Here is a 21,510-nt window from a genome sequence, read left to right on the forward strand (position 1 = left end):
GGGTTATCAAATGCTAGGATGAGCGAAAAGAGCGTGGGGGAAATGAAATGTATTAAGTCTGGTATCACATCTAAATTTTTATTCTTCTTTACCCAAGACCATCATGATACCCTACGAGCTGTGTTTCTCAAGTTTTGATAGTTGGACGCCAGCATTTTCTTCGTTTATCCAAGGCGACAAATGATACATGTGTACTTGTCAGCCGTGGCAGCCATAAGAGCCTCAATTGTGAGACGGCAACGACGGGATGTGCAATGTACAGCCGTTGTCTGTCATCATTCATCCCGTGTGGTCGACTAGAATAACATGCATGAATCGAGTTTCACCCCACATGCACAGCAAGCGGCTAATTTTGAACTCCTGTCTCTCTCTCTTTGGTGTTGTCTTGGTTAAATGAACTCGAGTATCTTTCTACAGCACAAAGAAACGTCTGGATCAGAACGCTACGATTACTCTACATCTTGACAGTACAGCCAATATTGTTGACACCATCGCTATACATCCAGTCAATCAGTGTCTTTTGCGATGTGAATATGTTTGTTTCATGATGATCAGTGGCGTTTTCTTCGAAGGATGCGCTATGCTTCATGTGCTGCGGTACCTGACTTGCTGTTTAGGGAACGACGGAAATTACAACAAGATGTGCCTTTGTTCTGTTGTTTCCACCGCACATCTCTTTCTTCTTACATACTCAGCTCGACTCTCTTTTTGCTTTTCGTGATATTCTAATAAGCAGGACGCTCTTTCGATATCAGCATCACGACACAACATCTAACTACACCGCTAGATCATCTCAAACAATCATTGAAGGACATCAGTAACAGAATGCATCTCTCTACCTTCTCTCTCCTTGCCCTCTCGGCAGCACTGGCAAACGCAAAAACCGATCTGGACGGTTGCACAAGAACAGACATTTCATCTCCAGCAGGTGCTTCGTACGCATGGATCGTTCCCGGAACAGGAGAACTATGTGACCCTCTGGACTGTGGCGGTGGTAGAGCACCCCCTAAGACCACGGTGCCTGGATGTGCAGCATATGTGGGTACAGAGACGTACAGTCCCAGTTACCTGGCTGGATCCACTGCACCCGCTACAGCTGCTGCCAGTGCTAGTGCCGTTGTGACGAGTGCTGAGGTTACTGCTGCCGCTTCTGCAACTGCTACTCCTACTGCTGGTGCATCTGATGACAACTCAGATGATGAAGACGACAGCAACGATGATACAAGCGATGACAGCAGTGATGATGAAGACCCTCTAGGTCTCGCAGGCATCGACGCCGCTCAAGAGTCCACCTATGTCTGGCGCACAGCAGATAATCCTACAGCAACATTCAACCCCTTTACCGCGTCCGCTTTCCCCAGCGACGTCTCTACCTTCTGGATTCCCGTCGATCTCGGCTCAACCACTTCCTGGGAAGCCGCTGTACCTACCGTGCTGTCTGGCGGATACACGGATATCGTTCCCGCTTCTATGCCAGCATCCAGCGATCTCCCTGCCATCTGCGCCATCGCCACAAACTCTGGTTGCGGAATCGACATGTCCACAATGACTATTTCCAGAAGTCAGACCAGTACGACGGGATCGCCGACGTCGGTGGGCACTGCTTCGACGAGTGGTTTGAGCAGATCGTGGGTCAAGACCATTCCTACTTATACGAGAGTAGCTGCTAATGATGCGATGGTTAGGGCTGGTGTGTCTGGTCAATCTTCGACTTCGTCTACTGCTTCTGGCTCTGCTTCGAGATCGGCTTCGGCGTCTACTGAGACTTCTACTGGTGCTGCTGGAAAGGTGGGATGTGCTGTTGGTGGCGTGTTGGCTGCTGCAATGGGTGCTTTGATTGTTTTGTAAGCATGGAAATGTTCAAAAGGTTGGTTTGATTGGTTGGATATTTAGGAGCATCTTGAAGAAATACTATAGAATGCATTGATGAGGTATTCATATCACGTCTTCCTAGTATCACGATACCATCGACGGCATGCATGGCATTGTAGAAGTGATGTCCTAAGAGTCGATGGTAGATGAAATACGGTCGAAGAGTGTGTTGTTTTTCCAGAAGTGAAGAAAGGACCAGCAGGGCCAGCGAGTTGATGCCATTGACGACGCCAAGCATCAACAACGCTCCGCAAAGTCCGACGGCGGACTCCCGCTTCCACCGCAGTGGTTCCCTTCATGAATGTTGACGCCTTCTCGATCTTCCTTCGACGCAACTGAGCAGCTTCCACCAAACTACATCTTCTCATACGACACCATATCACACCATGGAGCAGACTCGCGCCATCAATGCTCTGGCACCCTTCGTCGCCTTGTCCAAGTCGGCTACGTCAGCTCGTGCAGCAGCCGATCTTGTCACACAAGCAACCTCTGCCGCAAACACCTACGTCTTTGGCGAGCTCCTCCAGACCCCGAACATCCAGAAGCTGCGCGACGACGCCCAATACAGCAGCCACTACACCCTACTTGAGCTATTCGCATGGGGCACATGGGCCGAATACCAAGGTATGTTCTGACTTCTCGCTGCTTTCAAACAAGCCACTAACCAAACACCTGCAGCTCTCGCATCATCATTGCCTCAGCTCTCGCCCAACCAGGAACACAAGCTACGTCTGCTGACACTGCTCACCCTCGCCGCAACCACAACCAACAATGCACCGCTCACATACTCAAATCTGCAATCCGCTCTCTCACTCTCATCACCACTCGCGCTCGAACGCCTAGTAACCGATGCCATCTACGCCGACCTCGTCACCGCCACCCTCAACCCTGCAAAGGGCCTCGTCGCAATCAGCAGCGTGACGGCCCTGCGCGACATCACTCCGGGAAGCGTCACTTCCATCATGGCCTCACTAGACGCTTGGACAGGAAGATGCGATGACGTACTCAAGGAATTAGAGGCTGAGGTGAAGGCTGTCAAGGAAGGCGCCGAGAGCAGAGCAAAGGAAGAAGCCATGCGCGTGAGCCAAGTTAAGAAGGCTGAGTCTGTTGGAAAGTGAAGCATGAAGAAATATGCTCATAAGTGGAAAAGTCCTTCAATTCTATAACGACGTTACGAAATTAGCTTATATTCAAAAGAGATGCTCTGTGTAAACACGCGCATTTGTGATCTTCAAAGACCGAACAAAATCTTCTCAAAGATGCGGGCCTCGTGCTCTGGCATTTAGAGTTAGGAGATGTTGCTCAGTCGGAGTAGTCCTCCGCTCCTAGCCTGAATGCTACACCATGTCAGCACACCCCTCCCCCTCCATATAACGTCATTCACTTTTTTGTGGAAGGCCGCCTTCAGATTATTTCTCATCGCATCAGACACATGCCCTTAGTTCCTGAGGCTCTCCCAGCAAAGTCGATCGTTCTGCGATAGATATTCAACATCGTGATGGCAGACCTTCACAACGATAACATCGTCGCTCTAGATCGCGCAGCCATCAAACAAGGCGGCCAAGTCCAGCCTTCGAATCAGGAACTGCCGCATCCTTCACCTCTTCCACACTCGGGTTACAGAGTCCGGCGCTCTTTTGACGAACATAGACACGCCGCCGCTGCGAAGTTCCGCAAAGCCTTGCATATCAATGAACCGTCCAACGTTCGTCCAGGAGTGGAAGCGCATCCTATTCTCGCCAAAGAATCGACACCCGAACCATGCAAATCTCGGCTTGATCATGAGTCTTCAAATTCTGAACAATCTACCGTCGACCGTTTGCTGCACAATCCCATCGACACGATCAAGGACAAGATCTCCGCTCAAGGAAGTCATCAAGCAGCAGCTAATGTAGCAACAGTAGAAATATCTCATGGTCAAGAAGTGGAGCTCGTCAAGGCTCAAGATCGCGTCGAACATGCCGAAACGAACGATGAGAAGATTACCGCTGTGCACGAACGCGACTGGCTCGTCAAAGAACGCCAGAACACTTACGTGAGGTGGACCATGGACCGACACGTCACTCAATGCCGTCCTCTACCTCGCGATGCATTCGTTAGAAAAAGCCGATCGGCCTTCGAACACAAAACCATCGACGAAGGTACTGTGATTGACTGGAAGGCTTACGGGACTCATGTGCGTGCCGGAAGACCTCTTCTCTCATGATGTGATGCGCTGATATCCTACAGCTTTTGCAATACTACGCTCAACAATATGGTGGTCAATACATAGGTCACGGTTCGAGCCCGCCAGCCCCAACGAAGGAATCCATCATGCCCAATGTCGAGCGAATCATCATTGCATCTGCACCTTTTCAGAGTCTGATCATGGCAGCAAGGAAAGTGTACAGATGGGAAGATCCGAAGGCAACTTTGGGATACCTCATACTTTACGTTGCATTACTTTATTGGGATCTCCTACTTTCAGGCATGGTATGTATTGAACGTTGCATCTAGCTATGAACTATTTGTCAGAGTGGTCAAAATGGCTAACTGTACCAAGCTATCGGCCATCGTGTACATGGTCATGAGCCGTCAGCTTTTCGGAAAGACAATCAAAGAAGTTCGCACAGATCTGGAGCGGACCGAGGATCAGGATCAGACAGCCTACACCCTAACCGAATACATCGAGAAGCAAGGAGGCGGATCGTGGGTTGAGAAGCTACAGGAAGATCTAGGCCCGTGGCTCATGATTCAGCTTTGCGACGTGGCCGACCTCTTCGAAATCCTGCGCAAGTACGATCGTCCCCATCATCCCTCTTAAAGCTTTGACACTGATATGTTCCCCAGCTTCTATGAATGGAGAGTTCCTGGTCGAACTGTGGCCACGCTTTCCATCTTCTTGTTGACCATCCTAATCACCACGTTCGTCCCTACTTACTACTTGATAAAGTCGAGCGCACTTGGAGCAGGAATGGTCTTCTTCGGCTTATTCCCCCTCGCAAGCAACTTCCCTGACTATCGACTGCTCGCTTCAATCCCTAGGCGAGTGTTTTGGAATATTCCCACGCATGGTCAGTTTCTACATTTATTACCCCTATTGAACAGAGCTCCGTGACTGACATGAACATATTCTCAGCCGAATGGGCAGTCAAGTCACTCCAAGCAGAAGGCTCTCGGTACCGCCATGATACTCAAACCGGCTTGGGCAACAGTGCAAATACAGACTACGGTTTCTACCCAGCACACCTGAGCAAAGACAAAGGACGTCTGATAATCAGCGCCTCGTCCATGCGCTTCGAAACCAACATCGGCCATCGCATCACATGGAGCATCGATTACACCAACATCGCAAAGCTGGAGAAGCTCGATCGGGTAAAGAGTAAAGTCATACCAGGCGGCGGATCAGGCAAGGATTTGCGTATCGCGAGTAGTCTTGCAGATGATGGAGGCGAGGCGGTCCTGAAGGATATGGAAGACAGGGATCAAGCGTTCTCGCAAATCGTAGGGTTTAGTGAGATAACATGGCAGATAGTCTGGTAGCGTCGACCTGAGGCGATGATCAGATTTGTATACTACTTGCAACTACCTAACATAAGCGTCAATCCTAAGCCACTATTATATCACACTATCACAAACTCACACGAGTTTGTAATGATCAAGGGCTGAAGAACACAGCTCGCAAAAGCGTCGGCTACTGTCTTATCACATGCTTCCACTGACGCGACATTAAGCCACGCACATGCGAATTAATAGGTAGGCTGGACTGCGGCTGAAGATCTCACAGCCCAAAATGTCACTCAGCCGCAATCGTCGACACAGTGGCTGCACTGTCTGCACACATCTCCAGATCCAGTCAATACGATCATACTATCGACACACTGCCCTTTTACACGCCACGTTTTCGATCTCTGGATGGTCATGTGGCTTTGCATGCCACTTTTCTATTGATGGATCTTTCAACATTGGATAGTATGGGATCTGTGGTTACACGGTAAAAGTGTTGGAAGAATGCTTGGCGATTGAGAGGCAGAACAAACAAATCAAACTGAGAACAAACTCCAGTAACCACAGCAGAACCAAGAGTCCTCGGTCGCAACAATCAAGAAAACACCGACATGATTCTTCACCAACTCTTTCCGAGGAGTGATGTTCTGGAACCCGCAGATTGCATACGACTCCACAGACTTCCACCCACAGTTGCGGCGCTAGATTCTGTGACATCTTTCTCGCGGTGCTCAAGGCATTTGCGTGGCGGCAACTGACCTTGCGACTCGTGATAGAACCTCGACACCTCAAATTCATGATTTGGGCCAGGCTCAATGCAGATCCACTTGACGGCGGGCACCATGAGTTGTTTCCAGCATGTACTGCACCAATGTTGACCAGGAAATTTTGTCGACTCGTGAGAGTTGGTCATGCGGATAATGCTACGACAAAGCTTGTTCGAGCAGCATACTGTGGGCGCCATAACTGGCCATTCTTTCCTGAACTCGGATCGGCCTGATGCGAACGTCTCTCGGTTGCTCAGCAGGCCTAGCTCGCGGCAGACGCTGTTGCACTCATGCCGAGCAAAGAAAAACTTGAAGCTCTCGACGCCCAAGTTGTTCTGGTGCAGTTTGAACCTCTCTGGGTCACGCGTTTGGATTGTCGGGTCGGTCAGTATATGATCCACGCCTTGAAGATCATTGATCAGAAGCAGTCCCCATGAGCGCTCGAACGTGAAATGCGAGAAAGCTTGCGCGGTCTGATTGAAAGAGTCGTCGGGTAATTCATCGTTGACCCAAGCAGTGTTGTTGTTGTACTTGACATATTCGCCATCTAGGAGAAGCTCAAGGGACGAACACTTTTTGCGCGTTTTCGACTTGCTTTGTAGGCAGGACGTTACTAGAAAGTCCAGAGGGGGTTCGATCTTGAGCAGACCATTGAACTCAAGAGCGAAAGCCTTGCACAATGTTTGGATCCGCATGTCCTCGGCCGCTTGAGCACGTTCATCCTCGCCGTGTCTGAGAAATGACTTCAACACAAATCTGGTGTCCGCAATGGTACTACTGGCGTAGAATGCGTTCCGCATGGCGCCTCGATCGAACGGCTTGGATCGAGCTCGGATCTTGAGCTCCAGGACGCTCAGTTTGATGTTCTCATCGGCGGCCATCATGCTATCGAGTGTGTTCATGTCGTGTATTACTACTGCGGGACAAAAGCCTTCCAAATCGAGCGTCTCGTCCAGCCAACCTGGAGTCGTCCACCGTTGGACTTTCTCGAAAGAGTTTTTGGTGTCGCCTCCGCTACCACTACCAGCGCTGCCACCCTCATGAATAGCGTCCAGGGTTGTTGCATGAGTGCCCTTCTCGATCTTGCTTGTCGCGTTCCACGTCACGGAGAGGCGACCAGCAGTTCGAGTGATTGAGTCGGTCACTGTCTTGACCACCAGATGTTGGAGCTCGCTATACGAAAGACCAAGCTGAAATTCTTTGAATTGCGGCGCGATGTTATGATTGCTCATAGTGTTCGTGCCGGAGCCTTTGCTTGCCGTTGATACCATCTGGCTATGATAGGTGTTGGAGATGTGCAACTTCGCATTGCGGTGCCCGTAAACTTGAGCGAAAACCAAGGCCATACGATCTGTGTAGCATTTTATGCGGAGAAAAGCGTAGTTGATGTCGAGCTGGACCAGCTTGTTAAGGAGTGGTTTGTAGGTAAGGCCATGTGGCTCGCTGCCTGGCAGGTAATAGTCGTCTTGATCTTTCAAGTCATGCAGTCCACGGCCGTGCGGCGGTGCGTCTGCAATATGGACCATGCAGCGCGTTTGTTGCTTCCATGATGCTTGAAGCGCCTGATAGATGCCACCGAGAACATCTTCAGGCGGATCGCCTCCTGCTTCAGCTTCAAGCCCATCCAGGAACACGAACACTTCATCTGTGGATCTTGTAAAGTCGAGGAACTCGATATTGATTGCACTTCCATGGTCTTTATAGCTGACCACAGCGATGCGGACGTCGGACTCGTTGAGAAAAGTCTTTTTGATATCCTTGACGATGCTCTTGACCTGCTCTTTCGCCGAGTTGAGATATGGGTCCATGGAACATGTGGTATCGATCAGAAACAGCAAGTCTGTCGAGCATGCTGCCTTGAACAATCCCGTCGTGTTACGCTGAGGCGCATGAGCATTGGCCTTATCAACTTCCTGCTTGAGTGCCAGTTTCATCAATCTCTCTGACATGGCATAAGAGGGAGGTACTGATGTCGTGGAGGTCGGAACATCACTGTTCTTGAAAGCGGTAGCTGTGTGCGGAGATGAGATAGCCGGGACTTTGCGAGAGCTTGATGGCGGATTCTGCAAGAGCTCCTCTGCCAATAACTTCGTGTCCGTTCTCCGAGCCTGCGAACGAGACACGGATGCCGAAGAGGAGACGCTACGAGACAATGAAGAGCGCAGCATCTCGTCCGCAAGCGAACGAATTTCCTTGCGAGATGTTTCCGACCGCGATATCGATTCTGATGATTTGTAGGATGGCGGAGACGAAGGCATGGCGGAGACCGAGTCGATCCGTCGACCTGAACCACTCTAAGAAAAATGATGGTAACAAACACACAGATCTAAATCACTTGGTCGCACAAGGACGGAAAAGGCTGTGATATCTTATACAAATTCGAGAGAGCGCAGCGATACTGAGAGAGTTTTACCACCTTGTGCTGGTACTGGGTCGTAACTCTTTTCATATGTCGGTCGGCGCTGCATCCCAAATTCCTGGATGCATGCACTGATTGGGCTTAGGAAAAGGCTGCAGCGAATCCTACGCTATTCAATTGCTGCATGCTCGGCCAGCACATTTTGGCCCCAACTTCTGACCCCGCCACAGCACAGCCTGTAAACAAGGCGTTCGATGGTGGGATGCGGATCGAGCATTGACTGATATGCGCATCATTTACCTTTGAACAAAGGTTCCTCGCCATGGAGCCCTTCGTAAAGAATTCGTGCAAAGGTCCGCGAGACATGTACTACGGCTCGACTCGGTCTGCAGATTCGAGTGTGGATACCCATCATTCGCCAGAAGCACGACTTTCACTGTTTGAGGATGCTACGTCAAGCACGAAGCAACATTCATCCCGACGGCGAGTCACATTGATTCTTCGCAAAGCCAATCTCTCTCCACCACTACCTGTCTCAATGTTGGCTCAACGACCATGGACGCCATCCATCGATGTTCAGTCAACGTCTCCCGCCGATTCAGAGAGAGCACGGTTCTTACTTGCCGAACAGCGAGTTTGCAATCCTGAATACAAGGCACCGGAACCAACCTTGCGCAACAGACGGTTTACCCGGCGCCGAGACGAGAAGCTGAATCAAGACAAGTGGATCTTCAGCAAACATGAAGTCGCACAAGTCTTTAGCAACCTCCTATCTCAGGACCCACTCGAGCTGCTTGGAGTTGTGCGAGCGGTCCTATCTCATGCACAGGAAACCTCTTTAGATGAGCTTTGGCGACATCTTCACGATCCAAAGTTAGAGGAACGGACAAGATCCCGACTGACAAGGATGAAAAGTCGTCTTTTGCGATCGCAAGTACCAGTCATCTATGAGATGCCTTGGCGGGAAGAGATGGCCGCTCTACAGGATCTTGATTACATTCAACTGATGTGCCAGACTGGTGTGGATCAAGAAGTCTTGGACCACGCCTTCAGCGTTGCGCTATCACAGCATTCAATGGACAAAATGGAAATCTTGCTTAGCTATGGTGCCGGCGCCTCTACTTGCAAGGAAACCATCCGGGAGTGTTTCGAGCAGAACGATGTTGCTCTGGCGAAACTTTTGCTGTCCGCTCCAGACGCAATGGATCTCACGGCGTGGCGATATTGCTTGAAGCTGCGAATCGAAAGCTCTTCTGATATCCTGTTACTTTGCCTAGCTAATCGTCCGGACATAGTCTGCGATAGCCTTCTACTGGAAGCGTTGAAGACACAGAACTTCCCTGCCACTGTGACAATACTTGCTTACGCGGGTTCTGTTGAGAAGTTCTGTGACGTGCTTCAAGATATACACAAGCTGGCTACTCAGGTTGAAGATCTTGGACAGAGGAATGATTTTTTCATCTTACTCTTCGAGACCGGATGCCTGCAGGACAATCCAATCCTTCGTGAGGAGTTGATGAAGGATGTAAAGCTCCGCAAGCTCTTCCTGATTCAGACTTTGACGAACGCTGGTGTCAGTCTGGATATTGAACCTCACAACGCATTGTCGTGGGCTGTCTCTCATATGGATTTCGATGTACTGGAGATACTGAGACATGGCTTTTGCTCTTCGCCCGTGTCTCCCTTGCTGGACCTTGTACCACTGTCGACTTCTGAACAAGATATGCTACGACTCATAGACCTCTTGGCTCATATGGACCTGGCTGGTAAATCACTAGACTTGCGATTGGTTCATGCTGTTCAGAAGCAGCATATTCGACTCGTCGAGCAGTTGATTATACACGGTGCATCTGTAGAGTATAAAAAGGGTCGCGCTTTATTACAGGCCATAACAAAAGCAGACTTTGAGATTCTCAACATCTTACTGCGAGGCAGCTGTTCACTGGAGATCATCACGCATTCTATAAGCGCTGCTATGACCTTGGAATATCGGCTCAGTAGGTTGCAGATCATGAAAGCTCTGCTGAAGAAGAACGTTCCAGCAAAAGAGCTCGCCGGACCCTTACAACAAGTTGTGTCTGAAGGCGGAGAGGTGGACATGGAGTTGGTTCAGCTACTGCTGGACTATGATGCACCCGTGGATAGTAGTGATGATCATATCGAAAGTGGTGTCTTGACAGCTGTACGAAGGGGCGATATCTGCTTACTTCAACTGCTCTGCGGTGCAAGCCCACGAGTTGAAACATTCTCAGAATCTGTACCCATAGCTTTCGATACAATATCTGCTCATGGATACAGCACGGTGCTGAGCATGATGGAACTACTTCTGAGCAAGGGAGCGTCGGGGACACCGCTCCACGAAACGCTTCTCGCCGCAGCTTCAGATGATGCCCGGTTGGATATTGTGCGCCTGCTTATGAAATACGGCGCTGACCCCAACTATGAGGCCGGCCTTTGCTTCGTCATGGCACTCATGCTCAAAAAATTCGATCTGCTCAAGATTCTATGCGATGGTCGCCAGATAAGCATAGCGAGCTGCTCAAACATCTTGACAATAGCGCTCAATCCCCGATATTATGCTCTGCCTTCTTTGGATCTCGTCCTCAATTCTGCACCGTCTGCTGCTGGTGTGCTCAACAACTTGAAGCCGACCTGGGTCTTCACGACTCTCAAGGATAACCATGATATGGTCAGCATTATACCTTGCCTTCTTCAGCATGAGATGGATGTTGACTTTGGAAGTGGAATCTTGCTCCAACTGGCTGTTCAAAAAGACGATGTCGATCTGCTCCGCAAGATCCTTTGTGCAAAGCCTAGCATCACAAGCTTGAGATCAGCATTCGATGCTGCTACCAAACGCCTACATGGTTCCAACGAACTCAGGATTATTGAGCTGCTTTTGGGGCAGGCAGAGTCGGCTGAGATTGGACAGTCCGAGGCGCTTGTGCGATATATACGTCGTGCTCTGGACGGCAATGTGGAGGGTCTCGGACTACTTCTGCGCCACAAAGCTGCAGTCGACTATCATGGGGGAAAAGCGCTCCATGTAGCAGCGGAAGCAGGATCTTTCGAAACAATGGATGTGTTGCTCGCCTTCCGGCCTGCCGCGACTTCTATCACACGAGCATGTCTGGCGGTAGGGCCTGCTAAGCTGAAGGCGGACCAGAAAGTTCGCATCGTCAAACATCTGCTCGATGCAAACGGTGGTGCGTCGGCGAGTGATCTGTCGGCCTTGCTTGATGACTTCATCAATCATAACCCAAGAAGTACGCGGCTCCCGGAGTCGCTGTTGGCACGGAGTGCCGAAGTCAAGCTTGAAACCATCCAGGTGGCCATGGCAAAGTCGTCTCCTGGACTTTTCGTGACCATGATTGAGGCCATCACAAACCGTAACAATGTCATGAGCTTGTTCATGCATGCGCAAACGATTTCCATGAGCCGTGAGAGATCACTCAAGGTATACAAGTGTCTGTTGGACAGATGCGTCATTCTCAAAAATCCCATCCCCGCCGACGTCGTCTCCGAAGCTCTTCTCAGCTCCTTGAAACACGTCGATTCGGATCAACTGAGTCTGCCCAAACTTTTCCTGCAGCATGGCGCTGTCGTCGGTCATGAACGTGGAAAAGCCTTCCGGCTGGCTTTTCGAGCAAATTCTGTTGATGTTGTTAAACTTCTCAGTCAATATATCGATGATGACCATACGGCTGACGTCGCTTTCAAAGAAGCGCTGAAAGCCTCTTTCATAAACACAGATTTGCGTCTAGAGGTATATCGATGTTTGTTACAGTGGAACATCAACAAAACTTCTCTCTACGATGCTCTAACGGCGAGTCTGCTAGGGAAAACTTCAAATCACTCCATATTGCAACTTCTTCTCGCAAAAGGGGCAGACCCGAACAAAAACAAGGCCAGTTGCTACCTCTTGGCCGCCAAAGCGAGAAAAGAACCAGAATTTCGCATGCTGAGTAAACACGCGAGGCTGAAGGTACTTTTACCGGCGCTTTTGGGCTGCTTTCAAGACGAAAAGGATGTCGTGCGGTGGTTCAACATTTGTCTTGAAGACAAGCCTAGTCCAGCGATCGTCAACCAGGATCAGCTTCTCTTCGACTGCCTGCGTAAATATCCAAACGGGACAAAGCTGTTGAAGATTCTCCTGAGGAATGGAGTGTCTGCTTCCGAAAAGATCACATACAGCATTTGCAAAGGATGGCGCTCTGAAAAGTGCACCGCACTGATATGGGCTATATTCAGGGAACCTAGAATTGGGAATGATGCCATACTCGTATCGATAGCTGAAGCCGGCAAGAAAGGTTCGTTAACAAATGCCCATCGCAAAATTTCCCACACTGACAGAAGTTTACCTAACAGTGCTTCCGACATATTCCACCCCAGTAACAGGAGTATCCGCAGCTTTCGGCTGCCTTCTAGACTCAACGCGAACTCCCGTGCTAAAAGCCTTGATCGAAATGGACAACAAAGTACTATCCTACGAAATCCCCTTCCCCTCTTTCGCCCACCTAGGCGCATACCCCAAACCCTTCACCCCAGACATCGGGACCCCAAAACTAAACCTCCGCCTCGCTTCCATCTACCTAGGAAACTTCGCCGCCTTTCGCCTCATGGATACAGGATCGCCGGCGGACGACGGAACACTACACACCGCCGCCCTCCTCGCTCTTCCCAAATTCGTCAAATCCTTGTTGAAAACTCACGATGCTGATTTCAAAGAGGAAATGTTCGATCACAGGGTGCCATTGGCTATTGTATGCAGAACACAACCTCAACCTTGGTGCAAAGTCGCCAATGCGGAAGCGGATTTCAGGACTAGGGTCAAGGAAACAATGCGTCTTCTGGCTCCGGTGACCGATCTCTCCTGGCGATACAGAGAACAAACTGTGCTACACATCGCCATGGAGAACGGCATAACCAGAACAAAAGATCTCGTCGAGATTTTGAGAATCCGTAATGACTTGGGAAATGACGAAATGTGGGCTTACAAGGACAAGGATGGAAAGAAGTATTTGCCGCATGAATATGTTGCGGAATTTATGAGTGACCATAAAGATAGGGAGAAGCTGCTGGTTTTCCTCGCCACGGTTGGATTTAGATAGTTATGCAGATTCCCGTTTCTCTATTATTGAGCTTCTGATATGAGGGGCGTCGGCGAGGGCCTTTTCGCGCATCAAAACTTCGCTAATATCACGGGTGACGCATAAGAAATGGTCAGAGTTGTGCGATGGATACTGTAGATTCCTCTTTCGTGTACTTCTCGTCGAACAGGTCTCATTGTCCTGTATACATACCTCATTTCCAACATTCACACACCCACTTATCTTGCCCAAACTAACACTAACACTATCCCTAACGTTGACCCAAAACCTCGCATGATCTAACACTCGCAGTCAAGCATTCTGACCACAATCGATGAAACAGTCCAGCAATGACGCAGTAAGTGCGGCCAGAGTCTACTACGCAACACATCAATCTCAACATGATATCACAAATTCGCTCCACTGTACCTCTTGCAACCTTACAGATCAACATATGTTTCGCTACATCGTGGTCAAAGAACGGATCACTTTATCCAGCCAAGAGAGGTGTGACTTCTAGTCACAATCAATCCCATTTCTTCATCATGTTTTTGCGAAAAAAGCTCATGGATTTTGGCTTGTTCCTTTGAGCAAGGAGCTTGTATGCGATTGGGGTATAAAGAGAAGAAGGAAAAACGCGTTAACAATGCGCCGCAACAAGGCAAAAAACACAGATATGCAAAGGAATCCCGAATACCACACAAACAACAAAAACAACCTCTCTTCTCGAGAGAGACGTAGAAGGCAAGGACACAGGACCCCTGCTATTCCATTCTTCTCGGTTTCCCCTTCACTACCCATATAGAAAGATCAAATCGAACGCCACGCCATATGCAAAGTGGTCGGAATCTAACAATTCCTATTCGGCCATTCGTGAGTAGCTCTACGAGCTGTTGGATCTCATGAGCATCTCCTGCGAATAAAACATCAGCGCTGAGTCACATGATGGTACACATATCTTTACTTACCCGCTCAATAGGATCACTGACGTCTGCCGTCACAATCGAAGGACTCTTAGTCGGGTTTGTCGGCGAGTCAGTGTATCCTCGGATATCCAAGATTGGTCTCCTGGGTGTGCTGACTTTGCTGCTGCTCGTACTATCTGCTTGCTTGTCATCGCCTTGTGTGAGAGACATTCGTTGGTCCTTGTTGCGCTCCAACAGTGCTCCACCCATAGTCGCACACTTGAGTAATGTCTGAATGAGTTGGTTGGGCTTGAGTGGCTTGGAGAGGTACTCATCCATCTGGGCCTGAATACACTTCTCGCGGTCACCCAACATGGCGTGAGCAGTGAGAGCGATGATGGGCGAACGAGTGAGCTGGTTCTCGCGCTCATATTGACGAATGTTGGCGGTTGCTTCGAAACCTCCCATGATAGGCATCTGCACATCCATGAGGACCACGTCGTAACGCTTCTTCTTGATAGCTTCGAATGCTTCCAAACCGTTGTTCGCTACGGTGACGGTGTGGTGGTGCTTCTGCAAAATTCTGACAGCCAGCCTCTGGTTGACTGCATTGTCTTCAGCAAGCAGAATATCGAACTTCATAGAAGGATCGGCAGATGTTGGTGCAGCGCGTCCCTCCAATGCAGGAATGAGTGCGTTACCAAGGTCGATGGACAGACAGGGTGTTGTCATATAACTTGCAATGCCATCTTCCAGTGCCGACTTGAAACTCATGCTAATGACGGGCGCAAGCATAACGATGGGGATGTACTTAAAGTCCTCAACATTGCGAAGCTTGCGAGCCGTCTCTCTGCAATCGACCAGAACGCAATCATAAGCTTTTCCGGCGGCGCTAGCAGCTTGAGGAGAAGGCACTTCGCTCTCGTTGTGGACAACCATGGGAACCAGCTGAAGGTTGCGCAGGTGTTGAGCGATTTCTTCAGAGCAGCCAGTCTTGCCACTGTCGATGAAGAGGACGTTGTGCTTGCGATAAGCTCTAAGTTGCTTGTCGATGGCCTTAACATCGGGGTCGCCGACCTTGAACTTGACGGTGAAGTAGAAACAACTGCCCTGACCAAAGTCGGACTCAACCCACATCCTTCCTTGCATGAGCGAAACGAGTCTTCGAGAGATGGACAGACCAAGACCAGTACCTCCGAAGCGACGAGTTGTCGAGCCATCGGCCTGTTGGAAGGTGTCGAAGATAAGATCGAGCTTGTTGCTCGGTATGCCGATACCGGTGTCAGAAACAGCAAACTGGACTGCATATTCGCCTTCTTCACATCCCGCTTGATCTGGTGCGGAGATGGAGATTCTGACTTCTCCCTTGTCTGTGAACTTGATTGCATTGCCTACAAGGTTCAGAATGATTTGACGAAGTCTGAACGAATCTCCAATAACGTAGTCAGGTACTGAACTGTCGACGTAGTAGGCAAGATCCAAGCGCTTCTCGTTGGCCTTGACTGCCAGGCCCTTGAGGCCGTTGAAGACTTGACCGCGAAGCGAGAATGGAATCTCCTCGACAACCATGCGGTTGGCTTCAATCTTGGAAATGTCGAGAATATCGTCAATGATTGTCAACAGACTGTTAGCCAGGTTGAATACCAAATTAAGCATCTCGCGTTGGTTTTGATTCAAGTCGGTGTCAAGAGTGAGTTGAGTCATACCAATGATACCGTTCATGGGTGTTCTGATCTCGTGACTCATATTGGCAAGGAACTCTGACTTGGTCTTGTTGGCCAGTTCGGCTGCTTCTCTAGCAGCGGTGTTCTTCTGGATACTCTCACGAAGACCAGTAACCATCTTGTTGATCTTCTGCTTGAGCTCGTTCATCTCGCCGGAAGCCTCAACGGTGATCATTTTTGTGAAATCGCCGTCCATAGCAGCGTTTGTAATGTCACCGAAGGCTCGGACTTGAGAAGTCAAATTTTGGGCCATGGTATTAACGTCGGAAGTAATCTCCTTCCAGCGACCGGAAATACCATCGACTTCTGCCTGGCCGCCCATTTTGCCGTCAACACCGACATCACGAGCGACACGCTTGACTGCGAGTGACCAGTTGTCGAGTCGAGCAACCATGTCGTTAATGGTGTTCTTCAGGAGCAGGATTTCTCCCTGAGCATGGACCTTGATGACTTGGGTCATGTCTCCACGAGCAATAGCCTGCGTAACGTCGGAAATGTTACGGACCTGATTGGTCAAATTGTTGGCCATGGTGTTGACGTTGTCGGTCAAATCTTTCCATTTGCCTTCGACGTTCTCGACCTCGGCTTGCCCTCCGAGGACACCCTCAGTGCCGACCTCTCTTGCAACTTTGCTGACTTCGAAAGCGAAGGTACTCAGACGATCAACCATGGTGTTGATGGTAACCTTGAGCTCCAGAATTTCGCCCTTGACTTCGGCTCCGACCTTCTTGCTGAGATCACCTCTGGCGACCGCTTTTGTGACGTGGGCAATTTCACGCACTTGAGTGGTGAGATTGTTGGCCATGCCGTTGACATTCTCAGTAAGGTCTTTCCATGTACCTTCAACACCGTGTACAGTGGCTTGTCCGCCAAGTCTTCCTTCTGTTCCGACTTCTCTGGCGATTTTGGTAACTTCATGAGCGAATTGTCTGAGCTGGTCGACCATGGAGTTGATGGTTGATTTGAGCTCGAGAATTTCACCCTTACACTCAGCCTTGACTTTTTGCGTGAGATCACCCCGTGCGACGGCGGTAGTGACTTCGGCAATATCTCGTACTTGAGTGGTCAGGTTATTTGCCATTGCGTTGACATTGACAGTCAAGTCATTCCACATGCCCTGGACACCCTCGATTTGAGCCTGACCGCCGAGTACACCCTCGGTGCCGACATCGCGAGATACGCGAGTGACTTCTGTTGCAAAGGTACGCAATTGGTCGACCATACCATTAATAGTCTGCTGGAGTTGCAGTATTTCTCCACGAGCGGGACGCTGGATCTTGCGACTGAGATCACCTTGGGCGACTGCGGTGGTGACGACGGCGATTTCTCGAACTTGGTTGGTGAGGTTTTCGGCCATGATGTTGACTGTGTGACATTAGCTGAAGAAGATGAGATTGTGAGAGGCTGATGGCGTACCATTTTGAGTGAGCTCGGCCCAGATACCACTGACACCAGGCAATACAGCCTGGCCTCCGAGTCTTCCCTCGGTACCGACCTCACGGGCGAGGTGTGTGACCTGACTGGCGAAATCTTGGAGTTGGTCGACCATTTTGTTAATTGTACGTTTGAAGGTAGCGATTTCAGGGTCACGCTCTTTGGCGCTGATGAGAACTTTCTTGCTGAGATCACCATTGGCAACAGCAGTAACGATGCTGCCGATTTCGCGGAGAACTTTCTGGTAGGTGGCATTTATTTGTTGGTTCTTTGACAATTCACGCTTGAGAGTCTCGACGTCGTCCATGGAGCTCTCAATGCCGCCAAGGGCTTGCTCGGTGGCTTGACGTTGTTGCTGCAGGGTGTCGTTGATGCTATCAATGTATTCTTTCTGAGCCTTGATCTGCTCGCTTTGGCGGTCGACATGATCGCGAAGAACTCCGAGCTCCTCTTCAGTCAGCTGACGCGGTACAGCAGTGCCCTTGGGGCTTTCTGACTTGGCCAAAAGGCTGTTGACTAGCGATGCAGAGCGAGGCCGTGAGGCTAGGACACGGGCAGCGGTAGGCGAGCTCTCAGGAGAGAAAGCAGATTGGAGGGGCTCGTTCGGGGTGATGGGAAAGACGGTCGAGGCCGAGGAAGCGACACGATTCTCGAGGTATTGTACACGGCTGGCGAGAGCAGCGACCTCTCTCTCGAGTTTTTGTTTGGCATCAGAGTCGGGACCAGGCAAAGGAATGCGGTTCAGGTCGATGCTGTTTGTCGCGACACGGCTCCCAAAGTCGTCGTCGGTAGGGGTATATTGTTTGGCGAGGTTTGATATAATGCCAGCGAGGGCGTGGAAGGAATCCGCTTCGGCCATGGTTGGCGGTTGTTGATGCAGATTCAGGTCGACTCGCATAAAGGTGGCAGGCAGGCAGTCGCTCAGGAGGAAGCTGGGGGTGTTGGGTGGAGACGCGAATAACCGCTGGGTCGACAGACGACAGGCGGGGCTCAGAGGCCTTGGGGACGACTCTCAAGGGCCGCAGACGTCGACGCTAGATTGGCATCAACAACAGAAGTCGCGACGTCGGTGTTTCTCTCCTGCTCTCTCGTGGACCTTCGTGGTTGTCGTGTCAAAGGAAGAAAGCACCGAAGGGCTGACTTGGTTCGTGACAGACAGCGCTTGTCGGCCGTGTCGAATGATCGTCGCCGAGAAAAGCCTCGCTTGTCCAATCAAATCAAATGACAACACAAAAAGAAAGGGTGCCCTTCCCGATCGATCTCGTACAGCAGAAACGATGAATACAGCTTAGGGGTGTACTCGAGTAGGAAGAGTAAAGGATTGTTGCTATCAGGAACAAAGAGAGAGTCAGAGCTACCCATGTGTTGACAGGAAGGCGCCACGCGATTAAAGACGACGAGCCGAATCCCGTCTGAAAGTTAGCTATAATTAAGTTATCACCACTCGCCCTGAATCAACCACGCCAGGTGCCATCCCCCGAGACTCTGTTCCCATTTCTCGCCATTTTGCTCCTTTGTGTGCTCCCGCATCGTCTAGCCTGAGTCTTCGTATGCAAAGTGCCGACATTTCCTTCTTCTTTCCGCGCTCGTTTCACGAGGAATTGAAGCTGCAGAGATGCACAAAGCCTTTGCTTCTCTACTGTCGCCATCAGAGATAAGCTACCAGATATGCTCTCACCAGATAGGGCTCTGGTTTCAGACTCTTCTTGCACTTCAGCAGCTCCACGCGTGACTGACTTGAGCACACGGGGAGGGATGCAATTGAATCCCTCTCGTATCGCGGCTGCGATAGCCCCGCCAAGTTGTCTAGAATTGTCCGACCCTTTTTTATCTCCGTCTTTCCCATATTTGATGTTCATCCAGTTCGCTCTTCTGCCTTCGATCTTCGATCTTGCTTTGTCCCAGGCCCACAGAAAACTCTGAACTTCTAGAAGACCTGTTGCACCTGTCTCTTGGATTGCGAACAACGACCACATTCAACATGAGCATGCCCTCGCAGCCCTTGCTTTCACGCTCAGACCCGAAGCACGATTTATTCCGCCTTGGCGCGATGCAGGGTCCAGAGATGTGGGGACTTTGTGCTTCCTTCACCACGTTGTCGAACTGATCTCGTAAGCATCCGCAACCATTTTAATCGAGGTCTCGTTCAGTTGATTAGAGAATGAACATGTTGGTCGGTTCATCAACGAGAAGTCAGAATCGAACCTCTGGAGGCTGAGCCTTGTCGACTCTTTGCTTGCTCGACACACCGACACAGGGTGCTGCTCCTGACGAGCGATAAAGCCGCGCATTCACCGCCGCCTGTCGATCTCTTCGTTTGTTCGTTGGACAAGAGGCTACGAGACGGGGCAAAGTCATTTTAATCCCGCCCACTCGTTGGGCATCCGAGCCATCAAGGGGTCAGTAAAGTTGACGACCGTATTCTTCACGAGCGAAGCGTTTCCACTTCCAAGTGCGCAGCAGGAGACACAAGCTGATGCCGATCATGTGTTTCAGGTTGTCTGCTCATCATTCCCTGACAGAGCGACAGGAGCTTTGCAGATCACAGGTCCCACTCGTCGTGCTCTGTCTAGACGAACAGTCCGTTGTGTCTGTTCGCTGCAGGCGCACAAATCTCTCACGATTTCCCGACCGCATACCATCTTGACATAACGTCCTCGCGAAGGACCATTGACCTCCATTCTCACCCTCTCGCAACGTGCAGCGTACCTCAAAGCATATCGGCAGCTGAGTTCAGCCACAATGACTCGGCCTCACAGCCTTACTGTAACCTTGTTACTCGCCGGAGAGAACCGTTTCAGGGTCCATCCAACATGAACCTTGCGCCCGCTCTAATGTGAAAGACAGACAGGACGATTCCTGCCGGAGCCTTCTTGAAGAGCTTTCTGTTCCAGGCTTACTTCAAAGGCCATAGATGCGCAGTTGTCGGACCCTCCACGAAGCTCTCTAAGATATCAGATTCAATACCGTATAACTCGAGTCAGTTCTTCACGAGAGGGGCAGCAATTGGCCGCCAAGAATCTCGGCATTTACAAAAGGGGCATTCCTCAGTATAACCGCTTGGCTCGTCACCGCAGACCTTTCGTTCGAAAACAACGACCTCTGTCGTTGTTGGAAAGCAAACTTCGTCCTGAAACACTTAGGATCCAAACAAAGTTTAGCAGTGCCGGATTGTTAAGAACGCCGCTCAATCTTGACCATCATGATCTCCATGTTCGGAGCCAGCTCCTCGACATGATCCAGAGACTCCGAAGCGAACCTAGGTGCGAAGGAACAAGATCTTAAGGCTGCTAATATGGCCATCGAATCAAGATGCTGGTGATCATCGGGCCTTCCGTACATCTCGACCAAGAGGCGACAACGCCGTACTGTGCTTCTCTACTCATCACGGTGCCCAAGAGTGTTGCAATCATGAGTGGAGGCTTCTTGTTCTGCTGATTCGACGTCAAATTTGACCATTCCTTCCAAACACGTCGATTGCCTTGCGGTATAGACGATAAGAACATGAAGCGAGACTTTTAAGAGTGACACTTCCTCTATTGAAATTGCATCTGTCCTGCTCCCAAGCTAAATGAGATTTACGCTAAATCCTTCCTCCCTATGTGCTCGATCTTGTCACTCTTGGCCAGCTCTCACGATCGCAACTAAGGTCATCCAGGCTGGAGAAATGCACAGTGTTTTAGTGTCAGTGCAACCATTTACCAATGGCGTGAAAGTCAGCGTTCCCCAGTGGAGAGCTGCACTGATATCAAAAGCATTGTGCATTTTTACTTTATGCGTGTGATAAGGTTCAGCACACAGAGAGGCTATTGGAATCGACTTTTGGGTAATATGGACACAGTCGTGCTGGATGAGCAGGACTGTCTAGTACCA

At 50.2% G+C, this 21,510-nt stretch overlaps 7 protein-coding genes across 7 annotated transcripts; 4 read left to right on the forward strand and 3 right to left on the reverse strand.

The window, feature by feature from the left end:
* Positions 1-825: 825 nt before the first annotated feature.
* M438DRAFT_363110 (uncharacterized protein) lies at positions 826-1,848 on the forward strand (the record flags this gene model as incomplete). Its single annotated transcript, XM_029907628.1, has 1 exon — positions 826-1,848. The coding sequence occupies one exon, from the start codon at positions 826-828 to the stop codon at positions 1,846-1,848; it is 1,023 nt and encodes a 340-aa protein (XP_029763159.1).
* Positions 1,849-2,258: 410 nt separating this feature from the next.
* On the forward strand, positions 2,259-3,224 carry M438DRAFT_403561 (uncharacterized protein; the record flags this gene model as incomplete). Its single annotated transcript, XM_029909663.1, has 2 exons — positions 2,259-2,496; positions 2,551-3,224. 2 exons carry the CDS (start codon positions 2,259-2,261, stop codon positions 2,988-2,990), a joined length of 678 nt encoding a protein of 225 aa, XP_029763160.1. The 3' UTR covers positions 2,991-3,224.
* Positions 3,225-3,268: 44 nt separating this feature from the next.
* Positions 3,269-5,445, forward strand: M438DRAFT_291767 (uncharacterized protein). Its single transcript, XM_029901759.1, has 5 exons — positions 3,269-4,048; positions 4,102-4,344; positions 4,415-4,647; positions 4,702-4,925; positions 4,991-5,445. Exons 1-5 carry the CDS (start codon positions 3,371-3,373, stop codon positions 5,392-5,394), a joined length of 1,782 nt encoding a protein of 593 aa, XP_029763161.1. The 5' UTR covers positions 3,269-3,370; the 3' UTR covers positions 5,395-5,445.
* A 532-nt stretch (positions 5,446-5,977) lies between these two features.
* On the reverse strand, positions 5,978-8,293 carry M438DRAFT_363113 (uncharacterized protein; the record flags this gene model as incomplete). Its single annotated transcript, XM_029907629.1, has 1 exon — positions 5,978-8,293. The coding sequence occupies one exon, from the start codon at positions 8,291-8,293 to the stop codon at positions 5,978-5,980; it is 2,316 nt and encodes a 771-aa protein (XP_029763162.1).
* Positions 8,294-8,848: 555 nt separating this feature from the next.
* Positions 8,849-13,595, forward strand: M438DRAFT_268254 (uncharacterized protein; the record flags this gene model as incomplete). The annotated part of the gene is made up of 2 exons (XM_029900238.1): positions 8,849-12,794; positions 12,853-13,595. The coding sequence occupies 2 exons, from the start codon at positions 8,849-8,851 to the stop codon at positions 13,593-13,595; spliced, it is 4,689 nt and encodes a 1,562-aa protein (XP_029763163.1).
* Positions 13,596-14,457: 862 nt separating this feature from the next.
* On the reverse strand, positions 14,458-18,496 carry M438DRAFT_353040 (uncharacterized protein; the record flags this gene model as incomplete). Its single annotated transcript, XM_029906836.1, has 3 exons — positions 14,458-14,487; positions 14,543-17,568; positions 17,620-18,496. The coding sequence occupies 3 exons, from the start codon at positions 18,494-18,496 to the stop codon at positions 14,458-14,460; spliced, it is 3,933 nt and encodes a 1,310-aa protein (XP_029763164.1).
* Positions 18,497-18,720: 224 nt separating this feature from the next.
* On the reverse strand, positions 18,721-19,722 carry M438DRAFT_159771 (uncharacterized protein). The gene has a single exon (XM_029899040.1). It carries the CDS (start codon positions 19,611-19,613, stop codon positions 19,092-19,094), a length of 522 nt encoding a protein of 173 aa, XP_029763165.1. The 5' UTR covers positions 19,614-19,722; the 3' UTR covers positions 18,721-19,091.
* Positions 19,723-21,510: the final 1,788 nt, after the last annotated feature.

Source organism: Aureobasidium pullulans, assembly GCF_000721785.1.
Source record: "Aureobasidium pullulans EXF-150 unplaced genomic scaffold scaffold_4, whole genome shotgun sequence".
In the NCBI taxonomy this organism is placed as follows: Eukaryota; Fungi; Ascomycota; class Dothideomycetes; order Dothideales; family Saccotheciaceae; genus Aureobasidium; species Aureobasidium pullulans.